Consider the following 20,167-nt stretch of genomic DNA (forward strand, 5'->3'; position numbering starts at 1 on the left):
CTTCTGTTTTTTGGGCATATTCAGGTGTAATCTGTGGCCTTAATACTTAGATGGGTGTGCATTTTGGTATTTTTTTCTGCTTTCTGATTGCCTCCAGGTAGATGTGATCAGGAAATGGGGCTCCCTTTTCACTCTTCTTCCTGAGAAATTTCAGGATGCCACTGTTGGCCATTGTGACGTAACTCAGGATTTAATTTTTGGCGTATATCCTTTTTTAGTCTGCCTGTCCCGCTCCACAATCCCTGTTCAGGCCTTTTTTCTAGTTATAAACAGGTCAGGGCCGGCTGTGACCGTTTGGTTTTAAGTGGAAACTGTCTCCTTAAATTTTGAGAATATCTGTGGGGGGGTGAGGGTGAGGTGTCCACTCACTTGGGTCGCCCCCTCTAGTCACCAGAATGGTGGTGTGTAGACAGCTAGAGACCAATGAACAGATTTTAAAAAAGAACATCCACACCTTTATCCCTGTGATTCTGTCAGGCGTCTGTGGCTGCTCTGATCCTAACCCTGCTTAGTTTTGCCCAAGATGGTGGCTCCAGGAGCAGCTGACTGTCTTGAATTAGAATGCAATGGATTCTTGCTTCTGCTACAAATTCCCCTAGCTGAAAGGCTTCCAAACTTCTAAATATTCCTTTATATGTGGTTCAGAGTTCTGGCACCATCCCCTGAGCCTGATTGGTCCTGTATTCTGTGTTATTGCTGACAAAACTCCTCACTGTACTTCCAATCTCTCCACCATCTTGTTTGTTCTCTGTCTCCATCTTTTTGCTATTGTAAATAATGCTGCCAATGAATGTTGGTGAGCATGTATCTACTCATGTTATGGCTCGTATTTCTTGTGGGTAAATACCAAGTAGAGGAATTGCTGCATCGTACGGTATTTCTAATTCCAACCTTCTGTGGAAGCGCCATATTGCTTTGCATAGAGGTTGGACCATTTTGCAATCCCATCAGCGATGCAGGAGCATTCCAGTCTTTCCACATCCTCGCCAACATTTATTGTCCTCTACTTTTTTGATCTTTTGCTATTATTGCAGGTATGGGATGATATCTCATTGTTGTTTTTATTTGCATCTCTCTAATAGCTAGTTGGTTTTTATATAAGGCGTGAGATAAAGATCTTGTTTCTGTCTTAAGCGGAGTCCTGGTGTGGCACTGGGTTAATGCGCCAGTCTGCAAAGCCATTTGAACTTCAAGGTTGGCAGTTCAAGCTCACCAGCTGCTCCTCAGAAACCTTATACTCACTATGGGTCAGAACATATGGCTAGTGATCGTGAACATTTCTTCACATGTTTGTTGGCTGCGTGGATCTCCTCCTTGGTGAAGTGTCTGTTCACGTCGTGTGCCCATTTTTTCATTAGTTTATTTGTCTTTTTCTTGTAGGGGTGTTATAGATTCCTATATATTTTAGAAATGAGTCTCTTGTCTGATGTGTCATTGCAAAAGACTTTTTTCCATTCTGTGGATTCCCTTTTTATTCTTTTCATGAAGTCTTTTGATGCAACATAAGTTTTTAATTTTTAGTATGTCCCAGTCGTCTATTTTGTCTGGTTTTGTTGTGTAGTTTGCAAAATGTTTGGTAGTCTATATATTACCTGAATTAGTGCCCTCACATTTGTTCCTATTTTTTCACTGATGACCTTCATAATTTTGGGATTCACATTTAGGTCTTTAATCCATGCTGAGTTGGTTTTTTTATAAGGCGTGAGGTAAAGGTCTTGTTTCAGTCTTTTGCATATCGCTTTCCAGTTCTGCCAGCACCATCTGTTGAAGAGACTATCCCCTCCCCAAGCGATATATTTAGGTACTTTGTCAAAAATCACTTGGCTGTATGTGAATGGGTAAATTTTCGGATTCTCAATTCTATTCCATTGATTAGTGAATCTTTCATTGTGCCGGTACCATGCTGTTTTGACCACTGTAGCTGTGTAATACATTTTGACATCGGGGAGTGAGAGGTTTCCAACCTTATTCTTCCTAAGCAGTGCTTTGCCTCCTGGGTCTCTTTCCTGTCCATGTAAAGTTTGTAATTGTTTTTTTCTATCTCTTTGAAGAATGTCGTTGGAATCTGGATTGGGATTGCAACATATTTGTAGATTACTTTGGGCAGTATTGACATTTTCACAATGTCAAGTCTTCCTATCCAGGAGCATGGTTCATTCTTCCATTATTGTAGGTCTCTTTTGGTTTCTTGTAGTAGTGTTTTGTAACTTTCTTTGTATAGGTCCTTTTTTCCCTCTGGTTACATTTATTCCTAGATATTTCATCCTTTGGGCTGCTACTGTAAATGGTATTGCTTTCCTAATGTCCTTTTCAGTGCTGTTGTTTTTGGTATAGAGGAATCCAACTGATTTTTGTATGTTGATCTTATATCCTGCCACTTCACTGAATCTTCCAATGAGGTCTTGTAGCTTTTTTACTGAGTCTTTGGGGTTTTCATTGTATAGGATCATGTTGTCTGCAAATAGAGTTTTACTTCCTCTTTGCCAATTTGGATGCCTTTAATTTCCCTGTTTTGCCGTATAGCTCTTGCTAAGACTTCCAGCACAATATTGAATAGGAGTGGTGACAAGGGCATCCTTGTCTGGTTCCTGTTCGCAGTTTCTCTCCATTGAGAGTAATGTAGGCTGTTGGATTGTATATATGCTCTTAATTATGTTGAGGACTTTTCCTTCAGTTCCTATTTTGTTGAGTGTTTTTATCAGGAATGGATGTTGGATTTTGTCAAATGCCTTTTCTGCATCAGTCGACATGATCATGTGGTTCTTTTCTTTTTTCTTATTTATATGGTGGATTACATTGATCGTTTTTCTAATGTTGAACTGTCCATGCATCCCTGATATGAATCCCCCTTGATCATGATGTATTATCTTTTTGATGAGCTGCTGGATTCTCTTGGCTAGGATTTTGTTGAGAATTTTTGCTTCTGTGTTCATGAGGGATATTGGTCTATAATTTTCTTTCTTAGTGATATTCTTCCCTGGTTTTGGTATGAGGGTTATGCTTGGTTCATTAAATGTATTAGGAAGTTTTCCATCCTCCTCTGTCTTCTGAAATAATTTGAGTAGAATTGGTGACAGCTTTCCCCTGAATATTTGGTGGAACTCACCAGTGAAGCCATCTGGGCCTGGACTGTTTTTTGGGTTGGGAGTTTTTTGATGACTTGATCAGTTTCTTCTTTTGTTATGGGTTTGTTCAGGTTTTCTACTTCACTCTGTGTAATTTTAGTTAGGTCATGTTCTTCTAAAAATGTATCCATCTTTTCTAAGTTTTCAAATTTGTTGGAGTACAAGTCTTCATAGTATTCTGTTATTATCCTTTTGATTTCCTTTGGTTCTGTTGTGACATCGCCCATGTAGTTTCTAATGTGTGTTATTTGTGTCTTCTCCCTCTTTCTTTTGTTAGGTTTGCCAATGGTCTGTCAATTTTTAAAAGCCTTTCAAAGAACCAGCTTCTCCTGTTGATTGTTTGTATAGTTTTTCTGTTTTCTATCTCATTTATTTCTGCTCTATTCTTTATTATTTCTTTCCTTTTGGTGGTTGTAGGTTCCCTCTGTTGGTCTGTTTCTAATTGTTGTAGATGCTGTGTTAATGTGTTAATTTTGGTTCTTCTTGTAGCACGTGTGCCTTTATTACAATAAATTGTCCTCTCAGCACCGCTTTCGCCATGTCCCAAAGATTTTGGTATGTTATTTTTGTTCTCGTTTGTTTCTAGGAAGAGTCTTTTTTCTTAATGCATAGAAAGGCACATAATATATCACATATTAAGAAAAACATTTCACTAACTGATGTTACGTATGAATAGCACCTAACAACATGCAAATTTGACTTAAAGACAGACAGAAGTGGAACTGGTTAGTAATCTGAGGGCTGGCTGTGTTAATGTCTGTTTCTGTATCTTGACTTCCACAATGTGTTGTTTAAATCATTATCCTTTAACCTTTAAAAGGGTCAAAGTCTGGGAATGACTAAAGTGGAATATACAAATCAGCCTGTGACCTCACTCAGGATTGAAGCCAATTTTTATTGTATTAGATATCACTACCAGTCACCACTTGTCTGTCAGTTTGTCAGAGTCACATGGCTTGTGTGTTGCTGTGATGCTGGAAGCTATGCCACTGGTGTTTTAGGCAGGGTCACCCACAGTGGACAAGTTTCAGATGAGCCTCAGACTAACACTAGGATGAAAGAGGTGGACTACTTCTGAATGTTTAACTGCTGAAAACCTTATGAATAGCAAGAAAGCACTGTTAGATATAGCACTAGTGGTGGCTGTGTGCCGTGGAGTCTGTGCCGACTCCTAGCAACCCTGTACAGGGTTTCTGAGGCTGTAAATCTTTACGGAAGCAGAATGCCTCATCTTTCTCCTGTGGAACAGCTGGTAGTTTCAAACTGCTGACCTTGCGGTTCACAGCCCAATTCGTAACCTCTATGCTACCAGAGCTCCTTAGATATAGCACTAGAAGATGCAAATATTATTAATGTTGTTGTTGTTGTTGTTAAGTGCCGCTGAGTTGGTTCAACGGTTTCTGAGGAGCGGTTGGTGAACTTGAACCACCGATCTTGTGGTTCAGACTGCCTTTGCAGTCCAGTGCATTAACCCACAGTGCCACACCAGAATATTGTCAGTAATGGGCACAAGAGTAAGAGCATTGGTGAGGACGGCACAGGACTGGGCAGTGTTTCATTCTGTTGTACATAGAGTCTTCGCTATGAGTTGGAACCGACTTGGCAGCATTTGACAACAACAGCACAACCAGGGTGGTTAAAAAAAAAAAAAAAATCAGTTCTGAAAGTCTTTAACTTCTGAGTTTCGTCATCCATTGAGAATCTCTGTCAGAGTAAAAAACGGACCCAGAAACTTCTGTTTGGCTAGATGAAATAGCATAGTTCAGTCCCTACTCTTTCACAAGACGAAATGCTAAGCCGTGGAGCAACAAAAATGGCATTGTTTGGTATTTGCATGTTGTTAGCTGCTGCCGGTGATTGGCCTCTGACTTGTGGTAGCCCTTCGTGTAAGAGAATGAGATGTTGCCCATTCTTACACCCTCTGCACCATCATTGGCAGGTTTGGGTCCATTTGCATAGTATTCTGTCCTGATCCGTTTGCTTTTCATTGGCTGCGTTTTGGAGTCAGATCTCCACATTTTTCTTCCTAGATTGTCTTGTCCTGGAAGTTCCACTGAAACCTCTTCATCATGAGTGACCTTGTTGGTATATGACATACCGGTGCCATTGCTTCCAGCATCACAGGGACATGCCAGCTACCATAGCTGTGCAAACCGACAGACAGTTCTGTAGGGCTGTTGAAATTCTGGCAGGGAGCCAAGAGGGAAGTTGGTTACAGCAGGATAGAATGAGTGACCCAGGTGGCATTCTTATTTTGATCGTGTGTCATCAGGACATGCTTCTCAGTTGCACATCTGGGTGAGATTCTTGTAAGCAGAGGATGAGTCCAGGTGGAAAAGCAGTCAAGGAGTCTTGTGTGGCCAGAGATGTGCTGGAAAGGAGGCTGGAGTGATGGTGTGGGCCAAATTCCTGGAAGCCTGGGCCCGGTCACCTTTATTGTGTAGACATGTGTTTGTAGGAAATACCATGATGTGATGTGTGTTTCATTTTTAGCAGGATCTCTGGGTAGCTTAATAGAGAATGTTGTTGGCAGGGACAGTGGGGAGAGGAGGCAGGAAAGCCATCAGGACATCTGGGCACGCTGTGATGAAGGTTCAAACCAGGACGGAAGGAGAGGGAAGTGGGAGATGAGGGAGGCCCAATTGACAAGATTGCTCAGAATGCTGGAGCTTTTTAGCTTTGATGATGGGAATGCGAAGGGGTGAGAGAGAGCCCTCGAATTTCAGATATCCCTTCTCTATACCAGTTTCCCAGTAACAGGTTCTTTTGGAGCCAATTGCTGTAGACTCAACCCCGTGTGTGTCAGAATAGAACTGTGTACCGTAGGATTTCCAGGGCTGATTTTTTTGGAAGTAGATTACCAGGCCTTTATGCAGTGTGCCTCTGGGTGGACTGGAAGTTCCGGCCTGTGGGTTAGCTGTGGAGGGAGCGCATTAGCATCTGCAGCAGCCGGAGATTCCAGGTGCTTTTGAGGAGGCTGTTGGAGGAACTAGGCCTTACAGTCTGTCTGCCCTGTTGGGCATAATGGTTGTGGGGTGGTCTCTCTACTCACTTCCTCTTCTGGCATTCCAAGTAAAATGAGGCTTTCTTTGACTTGTTTCACCGGCTCAAAGGTTACTCTGAGTCATGGCTAGCCAGTCCATAGGAGTGCCAGACGGGTAACCACTGTGGCATGTTGCCTGTGGTTACTGCTATGCGCCCTGGTCATTTCAGTGACAACTCCCTCCTGGAATCCAGAGAGTGTCACTCATTGTCATTGGGAGACTGTGGCTTTCCTGTGTGTGAGTCAGCTCAGTGGTCAGGGAGCTGCCTCCCCCCTTTCTCGGGAAGTAAAAGTGCTTGTTTAAAGCATGCTGTCTCCTGCCCCAGAGGAACCACTTCTGCTGGCTGAACTCAAACCTGGGCGCCCCCACCAATTTGATTGGAAGTCCAGCTGTGAGACCTGGAGTGTCGCCTTCTCCCCAGATGGCTCCTGGTTTGCTTGGTCTCAAGGACACTGCATTGTCAAGCTGATTCCCTGGCCGCTGGAAGAACAGTTGTAAGTACTCTCCTGCCCTGACCCTGAAGGAATGGTGGATGGTGGCTTGAAGATGACTTGGGCGCATGCCCAAATGGCTCCTGAACCACCCCAAATTCTGTACATGCCCTGTGAAGCGCATGTAAACACCAAGTTCAACTTTATGTCTTAGCAAATTTATTGAGTTGGCGCAATATACAGTGTGCGCATTTAAAGTGTATAATTCATTGTTGGCTTTGTGTTTTTGTTTTTTTTAATGTTTTAACAAGTTGTTGTTGTTTTAATTTTTATCTCAGTGTAGTGAAAATACAAGAAATCAGGATTTTTTTTTTTTATGCTTTTCTTTTGAACAGTGATATTTTACATGGGAGAACATTGGTTTTTACACTCATCCTGTTGTATTTTGTTTCATTACAATGGTTACAATCCCCTTCATGCATCATCATTCAACAGTATTTGCTTCTATTCCCTGTTTTTGGTTGTTTTTTGTTTGTTTGTTTTTGTTTTTTTTTAATGTACACACTTGGCCACCAGCACACAGCCTTTCTCATTCCTTGAGTACTGCAGCACCTGGGCTCCTTGACTTAGACGGTTGTTGTTGTTGTTAAGTGCCCTGGCCTTGGTTCCATGACCCTAGAGTCCTCAGCTGCTCCCTCTCTCCATGTCCCCATCTCTGCCTGCATCTTTGGTGTCGCTGCTTCTCTGGATAGAGTCCCATACTACACTCATGCGCTTCTCCCGTAATGGTCCTAGGATCCTGTGTTTCTGTACTGTAAGATTATCTCCTCTCCCATTTATGTTACAAAACTTCTACCTTTACAGTTGTGATAATCACAATTAGTCATGTAAACAGTTACTCACTATTGAATCGTAAGAATCTTATCCCTGTCTCCTTTCACCAGACCAGTCTAAACAAGATGCAAACTATTCAGTGGGGAGGATTTTATTTAAAAAAAAAATAGAACTGAAGTTTGAAGGTTCCAAACTGTCTCCCATGCCCTACTGCTTCCCACCGCCAATGTTTATTTTACTTTTGGTGAAGATTTGCATGGCGGGACATAACACCCACCCGTTCAACAATTTCTGCCTGTGACATTGGCTACATTTTTTCATGCTGTGTCACCTCGCCACCACGGGGTTTTATTGGCTGTTATAGAAGCAGATCATCTGGTCCTCTGTGGATCTGCTGGGTAGGTTCAAACCTCCAGCCTTGGAGTTCGCAGCCGAGTGCTTAACTGCTGCAAGCACCTGGCCTCCTTGACTTAGACGGTTGTTGTTGTTAAGTGCCCTGGCATTGATTCCATGACCCTGTCTGGGATTTCCGAAGAGAAGCTGGTAGGTTTGAACCACTGACTTTATGGTTAGCAATCCAGTGCTTATCCTACAGCACCACACCAGGACTCCATAAGGTTATAGTGGTGGTGTGGTATGCTGTGGAGTCAGTTCCGACTCATAGAAAACCCTGTATAGGGTTTCTGAGGGTTTATGGGAGCAGAAAACCTCATCTTTCTCTCGCAGAATGGCTGGTAGTTACGAACTGCTGACCTTGAGGTTAGCAGCCTGACTGATAACCACTACGCTACCACAACTCCTTACTAGTCATGTTCAGAACAGGACACAGCAAATGCTACCACTTCACACATATAACATGTATGTCTCATGTTCTCTTGCATACAAAGTGATTACACTGCCAGGTGTAAAACAGTACAGTACATATATACCCTATAATCCATGCCTGTGTTACTGGTTTATGTATGTACTGTGTTGTGCTTTCTATGTAAAAAGTCTACTGTGTGTGCTGTTGATTCCTAAGCAGCAGCATCCAGTCCATGTGTCACACATCTCTTAGATGTTAGAGTGTTACCGCTCTGTTTAACTCTGTCCCAAAAATAGGACCTTTGTGAAGTGTATCATGTCTCCCAAATGAAGCTAAATCAGTGCCAATGATAGCAGCCGCTAGAGGCAAAGGAGAAGTATTTGGAATTGAAGCAAAAGGTTATTTAACAACAAGAAGGTGAAAAATCAGTATGTGCCCTTGCTTGCGGTTATGTGTGTCATGCTCAACAATCAGGACAGTCCTCAAAAACAAAGAAAATTCTCCCAGCCATTAAAGAATTGGCTCCACTGAAAGCTACCAGGCTAATAAAAATGTATGAAAGACCCAGATAAGAGAGGGAGAAATTGCTAATGATATGGATAGAGTAAGGTCCAAACTTAAAAGCAAATCCCTTTCAACATGTTGATGATTGCTGCTCAGGTACAAAGCTTGTTTGAAATGCTTAAAGCAAAAGCAAGACAAGATTACACTGTGGCATGTTTGCACAATGTCCAAATTGCATAAGGTACTGTTTCGCAGAACCTATCCTGGATCTCAAGTGGCACCTGACTATGATAGATTCTTAGAGCTGAAGGCACCTACACTTGTCTCATATCCTCCTTTTGATTTTACAGGTGAAAAACGAAGGCCTAGATTGGTTAACATGAAGGGGCAAGATCAGGTTTTTAGGGTACCTGGGGTAAGGTTTGCCAATGAAATTCTTGTAACACAACCCTTGCTATCCTCAAAGAATAAGCAGGTCTTTTGTCATGCTCAACTTTCCTGACCTCTTTCTCAGCAATGCAGGTTTCTTAAAACTTCTTCCTAATAAGCCCCTGTGATTATCTTGTGTCCTTTGAGAAAGTCTATAAGGATTACCCCTTGGGAATCCCAAAAGACAGTGATTTATTGGTGTGGCGCTGTGGATTCATGTACTGGACTGCAAAGTTAGTTTGAACTGCAAGGTCGGCAGTTCAAGCTCACCAGTCGCTCTTTGGAAACCTTGTACATTGTCGTGATGGGTTGGAACCAACTCTATGGCAGTTAACAACAACAAATCTACCAATAAATTACATCATGATAAGTGGGGAAAAAACTATAGTTGTCAAAGACTTCATTTTTCTCAGACCTACTATCAACATTCATGGAAGCAGCAGTCAAGAAATCAAATGATGTATTGCTGCACAAGACCTTTTTAAAGTGCCAAGATAATCAGTTTGAGGTCTTTTCAGTCGTCTCATATGCATGTGTATGTATGTGCATGTAGAAGAACTGACGCACTTGAGTTAGGGTGTTGGAGAAGAATATTGAGGTACCACGGACTGCCAGAAGAACCAACCAACCTGTGTTGGAAGAAGTACAGCTAGAATGCTAGCGTGGCAAGACTTCATCTCTCAGACTTCCAACGTATTACCAGGAGAGTCCAGTCCCTGGAGAAAGACTTCATGCTTGGTGACCTGGAGGGTCAGTGAAAGAGGAAGGTCCCCAACCAGATGGATTGGCAGTGACAGCAGCAATGGCTTCAAGCTTGTCAACGATTGTGAGGATGGCACAGGACCTGGCCGCATTTCATTCTGTTGTGCACAAATGCACTATGAGTCAGAACTGACTAGGCGAGGACACCTAACAACAATATAACTTTGTGAGCTGACTTCTCTGCGTTGAATTGAACTGGCCCTGCAGATCCCCACAGAAGCCACTTTAATGTTTTGTTGTCTTTGACTTTTTATTGTGGATTGGGTGAAGGTTTAGAGAACAGGTGAACTTTCCATTGATCAATTCACACGTTTTTGTTTCATGTCATTGAAATCCCCACAATGTAAACGTCAACTTATCCCACTTCCTTCATATCCTTCCTGTTTACATTCCTTCTTACCTAATCCTGCTGAACTTTGTCCTTGGATAAACGCTGCCCTTCCGGAGCTCAGATGGTTGATTATTTTAAGGTGTGCTTACCTCCCTAGTGCTATTGTTCCTCTTACAGACTTGTCTGTTTGGTTGAAAATTGAGCCATGGGGGTGAGTTTATTTCCAGACCTGCAGGGGGATTCAAAACCATGGAATTGGGGTTCTGCCAGTGTCTAGCCCAACAGTTAGCCGGGTTTTTTTCTAACTTTTATTGTGAATTGAGTGGGGGTTTACAGATAAGATCATCCATCGGTTTTACAGTCAGCAAACCACACACCGTGTCATCTCAGTGACTGCAGGCCGCTCCTTGTCACAGTGGTTATTTCACTTCCTCCCTGGGGTTCCTATTTCCATTCCGCCCTCCTGCCTATCCCTTCTCAACTGTGTCCTTAGGAAAATGGTGCCCTTTTGGTTTTGAATGACCATCCCATGCTGAGCATACCCAGCTAGTGTTGTTTTCCTCCCTGTATGCCTATCTACTGCTTGGCTAACAATTGGCCCATGAGGGTGAGTTCCTTTCCAGACCTGAAGGGTAGTCAAAGACCATAGTCTCGGATTCTTCCAGTCTCTTTCTGACTAGTAAGCCCAATTTTTTTTTTTTTTTTTTATAATTTTGAGTTTTGTTCCACATTTTATCCCATTGTATCTGGAACCTTTGAATGTGATCCTTTTCAGAGCAGTTAGTAGCAGTAACAAGGCACCGTCTTGTTTTTCTGGTATGAGAGTCATTGATTTCAAGAATTGTCAATGCACATCACTCTTCTTTCTTCTGCACACGGAGAAACCAATAGTTGCACCTTAGATGGTCACAAAGAGCTCTTAAGATCAAGCCAGTTTTTGTTTTTTTAATGATTATGAGTTTTGGTCCAGGTTTATTTCTCACTCTATCCAGGACCTTTTAATGGGCTCCCTTTCTGGAAAGTTGGTAGTGGTAGCTGGGCACCATCTAGTTCTTCTGGTCTCCGTCGTGGAAACTGACCATTGCACTGATTGTTTTCCTGTGTCTTTGATTTTCTTCTCTCTTTTTACCTCAGGACAGGGAGAGATGGATAGTTGCATCTTAGATGACTGCTCATGAGCTTTAAAGATCCCAGTGATCACTCACCGGAGCAGGATGTAGAACATTTTTTTTGTGGACTGTGTTTACCAGTTTACCTTCGTGTCCCCCCAGCCATAGTCCTGGGTCCTGATTCATTCCCTTAAGGTGTTTGGTTGTATCTAAGAAGTTTTCATTACTTTGCTTCTTGTATGCTGCACCACATTCATGAGTATATTTGCAGCAATAGAAGTACAAGGGTTAAACCTTCCTGTATTTGTGGGTATACGTTCACTCTCCTTCCCACACCCATTCAGCCTAGGTATACATCCATGCATCTACTGGTAGTTCACTGTTACTGCAAGATTGTATGTTGTTGTTGTTAAGTGCCGTTGAGTTGGCTCTGACTCATATCAACCCTGTAAAGGGTTTCTTAGGAGTGGCTGGTGGGTTTGAACTGCCAACCTTGCAGTTAGCATTCCAGTGCTTATCCAACAGCACCACACCAGGTAGATATAACAGGATTTACCTCTATTGCCTTGAGTTCTTGCACTCCATTCACCTGTGTCTTCCCCTGCCACCATCACTTTTGCTAACCTTCCTCCTATTGCATATTGCCCTCCCCCTTTACCTCAGCTAACCCTTGTCTGCTCTCCCTTCCTCCCCACCCCTGGTAACCATCAACATATGTTTCAGATTGTTTTTCTTAGCATGATAACCTTTACGTAACAATAACGGTCTTATACTATATTTGTCCTTTGGTGATCGCCTTACTTCACTTAGCATAACGTCCTCCAGGTTCATCCATGTGTTTTGTGGATTCATCATTGTATTTGTGTACCATAGTTTGTTTATCCATTCTTCTAGTGAGAGGTGTTTAGGTTGTTTCCATGTTTCTGTTATTCTGAAGATGCAGCGATGAACACGGACGTGCATGTAGCTGTTGGTGTCCTGGCTCTTATTTCTCTAGAATACATCCCTAGTAATAGGATTGCTGGGTCATATGGTATTTCTAGTTCCAACTTTATAAGGAACGTCATACCATTTCCTATAGTGGTTGTACCATTTTACATTCCTGTGAGCAATGTGTGAGAGTTCCAGTCTCTCCACACCCCCACCAGCATTTGCTGTTTTCTGGCTTTTTGAATGTTGCTATAGTCCTGGTGTGGCGCTGTGGGTTAATGTGTTAGACTGAAAAGCCGTATGAACTGCAAGGATGGCGGTTCAAGCTCACCAGCTGCTCCTCAGAAACCCTTACAGGGTCGCTATGGGTCGGCATCGACTCGACGGCACTTCACACCAACAGCATAGTGCTAGGGTAAGCTGCTCTCTTGGTGTTGTGTTGATGCCGTGCATCTCTCTGATGGTTAATATTGCTACTCTTTCTTCATGGGTTTGTTGGCAGCCTGAATGGCTTCTCTGGTGAAGTGTCTGTATCTTCTGCACATTTTTAAATTGGATTGCCATCTTCTTGAGATGTTGAGGTTTTCTATGAATCTTACTGATTAGTCCCTTGTCTGATATATTGTTGCCAATTTCCCCGCCCCCAGGCTATGGGTTATCTTTGGTGAAATAATTTGAAGCACTTAAATGTTTAATTTTTAGGAGGTCCCTAGTTTGCCTTCTGCTGTTTGTGGTTTCTGTTATGTCTGACTATGTATTTCTGTCATTCTTTAAGCTCGTCCCTATATTTTCAATGATGATGTTTATAATTCTAGGTTTTACATTTAGATCTTTGATCCATCTTGAGTTTGTTTTGTGTATGGTGTTCAAAAGTGGTCCTGCTTCTTTCTTCTGCAAGTGAGTACCCAGTTGTGCCAGTGCTGCCTGTTTAATGAGGATTCCTGGTATGATGCTGTAGGACCATAAGGTCGGTTTGAACCACAGGGTTGGTGGTTCAAACTCACCAATTGCTCCTTGGAAACCCTATACAGGGTTCGGGGCTTGACAGCACTTAACAACAAGCTATTTAATGAGTTTTGAGGACTTCTGGGATTACTGTTTACATTAGACCTTTACTTTTTGAAGGCACTCTCAGGAGACTAAGACGACAAGTGTATTGCTGAGAGAACTTGTCTGCGGCACCCACTAATCACAGAGACCTGTTTAAACCTGTTTGTTTGGCATAAGCCTGCTCATGCATGGATTGGAACCCCAGCAGCAGTACGTCTTGACTTCCCTCATACACCCGCGTACTGTCAGAGTCACCTAGAAAAGGAGGGCTTATTATTTACACTGACAGAATGCACTGCCAACTGAGCAGACTTGTGTTTTCAGGCCAGAACCCCAGGGATGCTGAGGTGCCTTGAGACATTTCGGCAAGATTGGGTGGTGGGCAGGGCCCTGCTTTTTAAGAAATGTTTGGTACCTGAAACATAAAAGGAGGTGGGCTAAGACACCTCTGAGGCCAGGGCCCCTCTGGACAGCCTTGTTTGGTTCCGGGGTGAGATGTCCCATCATTCCCCATCAGGGAAGAAGGGGATTATTGAAATGTGGCGAATAAAGGAGGATATCACATGTACTAAACAACCTATATTGACAAGAATGGGACTGAGTGTCCATCTCCTTGGGGACTTTCTGAAAGAGCCTTCGTGGTGCAGTTATTAAAGCGTCCGGCTGATCAATGATAGGGTGATAGTTTGAACCCACCTGCCGCCATCGGGGGCAAATCTGTGAGAATCTGCTTGGTTCAAGATGGTGCTGGAAGCCGTAGGGTCACTGCTGCTTTGTCCTTTTGGGTCATTGTGAGTCCGAATCAACTTTCCAACAACAGGTGTTTGGTTTGGGGGCTTCTAATGCAGAGATCAGGGGAGAGCAGCCAGTGGGTACTCAGGCCTTATGTCTGTACTAATGGCAGACCCACTGTTTGCATCTTTGCATCACAATCCATGAGGACTTGGTGAGCAAACATGACTTCATGGGACATCTGTGATCCAGTTATCCCACAAGGCAGGCCAACTCGTTGTGGGGGACCCATGAAGCCTCTATTAAACAACCTCTCCAAAGAAAAGTCACATTAGAATCAACTGAAATGGAATTTGTTTCTAGGACATTAAAGTCTTAGATAGTCCAGGATGATAACCATTTCAGACTTATTAAGCCATCTCTTCTTCCCCCAGTACCCCGAAAGGGTTGGAAGCCAAAAGCCGAAGCAGCAAAAATGACCCCAAAGGGCGAGGCAGCCCGAAAGAGAAGACCCTGGACTGTGGTCAGATTGTCTGGGGCCTGGCCTTCAGCCCCGGGCCCTCTCCCCCGAGTAGGAGGCTCTGGGCACGCCACCATCCGCAGGTGCCAGATGTGTCATGCCTGATCCTTGCCACAGGACTCAACGATGGGCAGATCAAGATTTGGGAGGTGCAGACAGGTAGGTGCGGGCAGGAGAAGCTGGGGGCTGGTGTGCACGTGCTGATTCAGTAGTCTAGGGGTGAAGCAGTAACTGGTAGGCGGGGTGTCACCGCGCCACTGACCCGGAGCCCCTGCTCCCATGGTAGGGTTCCTGCTTCTGAACCTTTCTGGCCACCAAGATGTCGTGAGAGATCTGAGCTTCACACCTAGTGGCAGTCTGATTCTGGTGTCTGCATCTCGCGATAAGACTCTTCGCATCTGGGACCTGAATAAACACGGTATGTGATGGAACAGGATGGCTTGGCAACTTCAGAAGCATGCTGGTTACCCCTTGGAGTCCCTTACCAGTGCCCTTCCTTCCAGAACAAAGTCTCTCAACTCTTCTCCCCATTATCCCTTCCTAAGATATATTTTCTTAATCACCATCCCCTCCACTCCGTGAGATTTTAATACTACCAACCAACCCACCAACAATATCCACCAATAATACCCACCCACAATGCCCATTGCTGTCCAGTTGATGCCCACTCACAGCTACCCTGCAGGACAGCACAATGGCCCCGCTGAGTTTCCGGGGCTGTAAGCCTTTACAGAAGCAGGCTGCCTCGTCTTTCTCCACACAGTGGCTAATGGATTTGAATCATTCACCTTTCAGTTAGCATCCAAGCACATCAACCACTGTACCACCAGGGCTCTGTTTGAAGCCCACAGGTTTACTGACACCTGTGTATATACTCAGTGTGTACCTGTGGTTTGTATACACACACACACACTGTCTTAGTTATCTAGTGTGGCTAGAACAGAAATACCAAGTTGGGTGACTTCAACAAACAAGAACTCTGTCTTCTCATACTTTTAGAGGCTGGAAGTCCAGATTCTGCATGCCCACTCAAGGGGAAGGCTTTCTCCTGTTGAGGGCTCTGGAGGAAGGTTAGCATCTCTCTCAGTTGCTGCTGCTCAGCTGTCTTCACGTGGTGTGGCATCTCCCCTCAGCTCTGTTTCTGTGTTGTTGTTGTTAGGTGCCATCAAGTTGGTATTGACTCATAGAGACCTTATGCACAGCAGAATGAAACACTGCCCGATCCTGGGCCAACCTCACTATCATTGCCACGCTTGAGCCCCGCTTGTTTAATTTCTTCTGTGCCTCACAAGACATTGACTCAAGTCATGCCCTACACTAATCCTGTCTCATGATAAAGACAGCCCAGTCCCAAGTGGAATTGTCATCACAGGCATACAATCCTCCTGCCATCGAGTTGATTCCCACTCATAACAACCTTATATTGGGTTTCCAAGACCATAAATCCTTACAGGAGCAGATAGCCTCATCTTTTTCCCACAGATCAACTGGTGGGTCTGAACTGCCAACCTCAGTTAGCAGCCCAGTGTTTATCCTGCAAGTGCCACCAAAGCTTCTTAATCACAGGTATAAGCTAGGATTTACAGCGCATTTTTGGAAGGACATAATTCAATCGCTAACATACCCCAATAACTCATTTTTACCCCTCTTCTTGACCTAATACTCCCCGATGAAAGGAACAATTTAGAGCGGGTTGGCAGTTCAGACTTACACAGAGGTGCCTCAGAGGACAGACCGGCAATGGGCTTCTGACAGGTCACAGCCTGGGAAACCCTGCACATGGGGCGAGGCCATGAATCAGGGTCGACTCAGGAGCAACAGTAACAATACAGACACGCATGTGCACATACATCTAGCGTTTGAGGGTCATTTTGTGAAATCAACAATGGAATCATGATGTTTTTTCCATTAAACAATGACCCTTGAAAAATCTGTAGGTCTTATGCCATGAGCATCAGAGAACTGGATATACCGTTTGTTCAGCCATTCCCCCTGAATGAACATTCTGTTTTTCTACAAACTCAGAGACTGTGTGATCCTGGTTGTACCGTGAGTACACCCAGTTTGTGTGGCCCCAGGGCATGTGCCCCAGTGACTGCACACCTCATCGGGACATCCTGGCAGTCCAGGGAGGAGGGTGCGGGTCTGGGATGGGGGCACTTGTGGTGATAGGGTGACTACTGCCAAGGAGAATGCTGAAGGGGAAATTGTCCCAGGACCGGGAGGGCTGCTTCCGAGTCCCTGAGGCCAGGATGCTGAGACAATGTTCTCTGCTGTTAATGTGCATCAGCTCTCCTCTTTGGCCGGTTTTTGACAGACTGGGAGGTAGTCATTTCCCTTGGGCATTAGAAGAGCGCTTCAGTGGGTTTCAGGTATGATAATGACAAGTCCCGAGCTATCTCTTTCCGTGTTAAAGGTGAGCTTTAGGCTCTGGTGGCGCTATAGGAAAAGCACTGGACTGCTAACCACAAGGCTGGCCGGTCTAATGCTTCAGCCCCTCCGAGGAAGAAAGATGAGGGTGCCTGCTTCCAGAAAGATTGGCAGTCTCAGAAACTAAATATAGTTTCAGAATCAACTCAGTCGCAGTGGGTTAAGTGGTTTTTTATTTTATTTTGGCTTCAGGTAGGGAGCCCTGGTGGCACAGTGGTGATAGTGCTTGCCTATTAACTGAAAGGTCAGTGGTCCAAACCTGCCCCGTGGCAGCCTGTTTCCCTGAAGATTGAGAGCCTTGTAAACTCTCAGGAACAGTTCCAGTCTGTCTGTAGGGTGGCGGTGAGTTGAAGTCATCTCAGCAGCAGTGGCCTGGGGTTTCGGCTAGTGGAGAACCAGGTGGTGGTACTGGGTGGGTGCGGCATTCCTACCAGGCTTCTGTCTTCCTGCTTTGCCACTTTCAAGGTTGGCTCACCATTTGCTACTTTTTTCCTATTAGGTAAACAGATCCAGGTGTTATCAGGCCACCTACAGTGGGTATACTGCTGCTCCATCTCTCCGGACTGCAGCATGCTGTGTTCTGCAGCAGGCGAGAAGTCTGTAAGTCTCAAATGTTGAGTGCTATATTTTCTATGGCTTTGGGGTCTGTGTAAGAGTGTAAATACACGGAGTGTCCTCAGAGTCTTATTTCCACATCAGCCCCAGCAGAAGGCACTGGTGGCCCTGGTCTCTCCTGCAGACTCCCTTTGGACTTACACTTTAATAGGAACCCAAAGAGAGGCGGTATTTGTAAGGAGGTCGACCCCACCATCGGAGGACTGTGTGCATTTACAAGTGGTCAAGGGGCTATGCTTTTACTCTCCTATTCACTGGGAGTCTGAGGTTTCAAAAGTGGCACCCCACAGAGAAGGCAGATTTCCTGTGAACAGTAATCATTTCATTTAGTTGTCCTGTTCAACTCAGAGAATGTGTACAGTTCACTTGCTGACCTTTGCTCTGAAATCCTGTCTGTGTCAGAAGCCAAAGCACCATTTGGGAGCAGGTTGTGTGTGTTTAAATATTGTGTTTCCATTGAGGCGTTCACTGTGACTAACTTGGGGCAGGTGAGAGTTCACTATTTGCTACAGCCCAGTTGGTTAATCATACATTTGAGGTTTGGAACTCAGTGAAGATGAGTTATTTTAAAGGAAATAGAAGAAAATCTTACTCTTCTTTGAGTGTGTGTGTGTGAGACAGAGAAATGTCACCCTACTTTTTGTTGTGGTTGTTAAGTGCCATCGTTCAGTTCCTACCCATAGCGACCCTATATAGGGTTTCCAAGGAACAGCTGGTGAGCTCGAACTGGCGACTCTGCAATTCATACCAACCTGCAGTCCAGTGCACCCCAGGACTTTTGGGTTTAAGTGGAGCAGGGAAAGGACAGCAGTTGGCATAGGTCTTAGCAGCACTTGCTACTCAACGTGCAAACAGAACTCGGTACATCATAGCCACAGTCTCTCTTGTGGTCGGCCTTGGGAGATACCAAGAGTTAGAAGAGATTCAGTAGCAACCAGGTTAGGGTAAGTAAGCTCCGAGAGCATGTCCACTGGTTCAAGCCTACAGAGTCATCTACACCTGTGATACTAATTAAATTTGGCAGAACATTGAAAAGGGGCAGAGGGAACTTCACCTGGCCCAGGGGCAGCGGGACTGTAGGGGGAAACGCGGGTGGTGCCTTCCCTTACTTGTTGAAGCTCGTGGTTCTGACCCCTCACATGGGCCCGTTGCTTTCCAAGGTCTTTCTCTGGAGCATGCGGTCCTACACATTAATTCGGAAGCTGGAGGGCCACCAAAGCAGTGTTGTCTCTTGTGACTTCTCCCCTGACTCGGCCTTGCTTGTCACTGCTTCTTACGATACCAACGTGATCATGTGGGACCCCTACACCGGCGAGAGACTACGATCACTCCGGTAAGCACCCCACCCCTGCTTACAATGGCCTTGTGGAGTGACAGATGAGAAACGCATCCTGGGTCAGACCAGTGTCTCCGAGTCTGCGGCCTGAGGCAGGATGGCAGTAGTAACAGGACGCAGACAGGCTAGGACTGTCTCACAAGCTTATCCTCAGGCAGGCGTGTGCTTGTCTGTCCCATTGTGACTCACTTTGAATGGAGTGGCAGTGTCTTGGTGTCTCCCCATCACGAAGGCTGTGTGTGCACATCCTGGGGGTCAGGCTCATGACTCTGAATTTCCATTTACTAACGACCATTCTTACAAGTTCAGAACTGTCCTGCTCTCCAAAGTTATCACTTCCAGAATGAATGTTCGAGCTCTCAGACTTGGTCTCCTTTCCCCCTGGTCTCCGTCTTAAGAAGCAGCATCTCAGGCTAAGAGTTTCTGTGTGTACTGTGAGGGCTGACTTGTTTGCTAAAGGAAATGAGCACAGGGAAGACTTGGTAACCTTCCACCCCACTGCCAGGTGCTAGGAGCTTCTGAAGAGCTCTTCCCCAAGTCTCCTGTAGCTTCTTCATGAGGGGCATGGGTGCATCTTGAGTCTCTTCAGAGTTGGGTCTCCTGCCTGGAGGTGGGATGAGCGTAGGCACCTGCAGACCTCCCATGCCGTTTCTTTACTTCTCAGCCACACCCAGCTAGAGCCTCCCATGGACGACAGTGACGTCCACATCAGCTCACTGAGATCTGTCTGCTTCTCTCCTGAAGGCTTGTACCTTGCCACAGTGGCGGATGACAGGTGAGAAGTCTGCTCAGCCCCAGCATTGCTCACATAGCCTGGCCCCACGCTGATTCTGGTATCAATGTGTGTCTTTCTTGTCCAGACTCCTCAGGATCTGGGCCCTGGAACTGAAAACTCCCATTGCATTTGCTCCCATGACCAATGGTCTTTGCTGCACCTTTTTTCCACATGGTGGAGTGATCGCCACAGGGTACGTGTTATTTGAACAGATGGGTTGCAGTTCTGTTGTGCGGGCCATAAGAGTTTTGTAGGGAAGGAAGGTAACTGGAATCTCTGTGCCAATGTGGTAGCTTCTAAGGGCATCCAACATTATGTCAAATTCTGATACTCCATTTCGCCAATATGGTGGATCATTTTCTCTTAATATTTGTTGTGCTGTTGAGTTGGCTCTGACTCCTAGTG

The 20,167-nt window shown here is 44.9% G+C and overlaps 1 protein-coding gene across 3 annotated transcripts in view; it reads left to right on the forward strand.

Annotated features, from left to right (window-relative positions):
- WSB2 (WD repeat and SOCS box containing 2) overlaps positions 1–20,167 on the forward strand; it is a 31,471-nt gene that overhangs the window by 10,599 nt on the left and 705 nt on the right. The window contains exons 2-8 of one of the 3 annotated variants that reach the window (XM_006865462.1): positions 6,495–6,663; positions 14,521–14,765; positions 14,893–15,024; positions 17,536–17,636; positions 18,812–18,984; positions 19,652–19,762; positions 19,848–19,955. In XM_006865462.1, the coding sequence (XP_006865524.1) occupies positions 6,495–6,663; positions 14,521–14,765; positions 14,893–15,024; positions 17,536–17,636; positions 18,812–18,984; positions 19,652–19,762; positions 19,848–19,955 (1,039 nt within the window). Of the gene's footprint in view, positions 1–6,475; positions 6,664–14,520; positions 14,766–14,892; positions 15,025–17,535; positions 17,637–18,811; positions 18,985–19,651; positions 19,763–19,847; positions 19,956–20,167 lie in introns of those variants that run through there. The other 2 variants (XM_006865461.1, XM_006865463.1) reach the window with 2 other exon arrangements.

This window comes from Chrysochloris asiatica, unplaced genomic scaffold (genome assembly GCF_000296735.1).
Source record: "Chrysochloris asiatica unplaced genomic scaffold, ChrAsi1.0 scaffold00078, whole genome shotgun sequence".
In the NCBI taxonomy this organism is placed as follows: Eukaryota; Metazoa; Chordata; class Mammalia; order Afrosoricida; family Chrysochloridae; genus Chrysochloris; species Chrysochloris asiatica.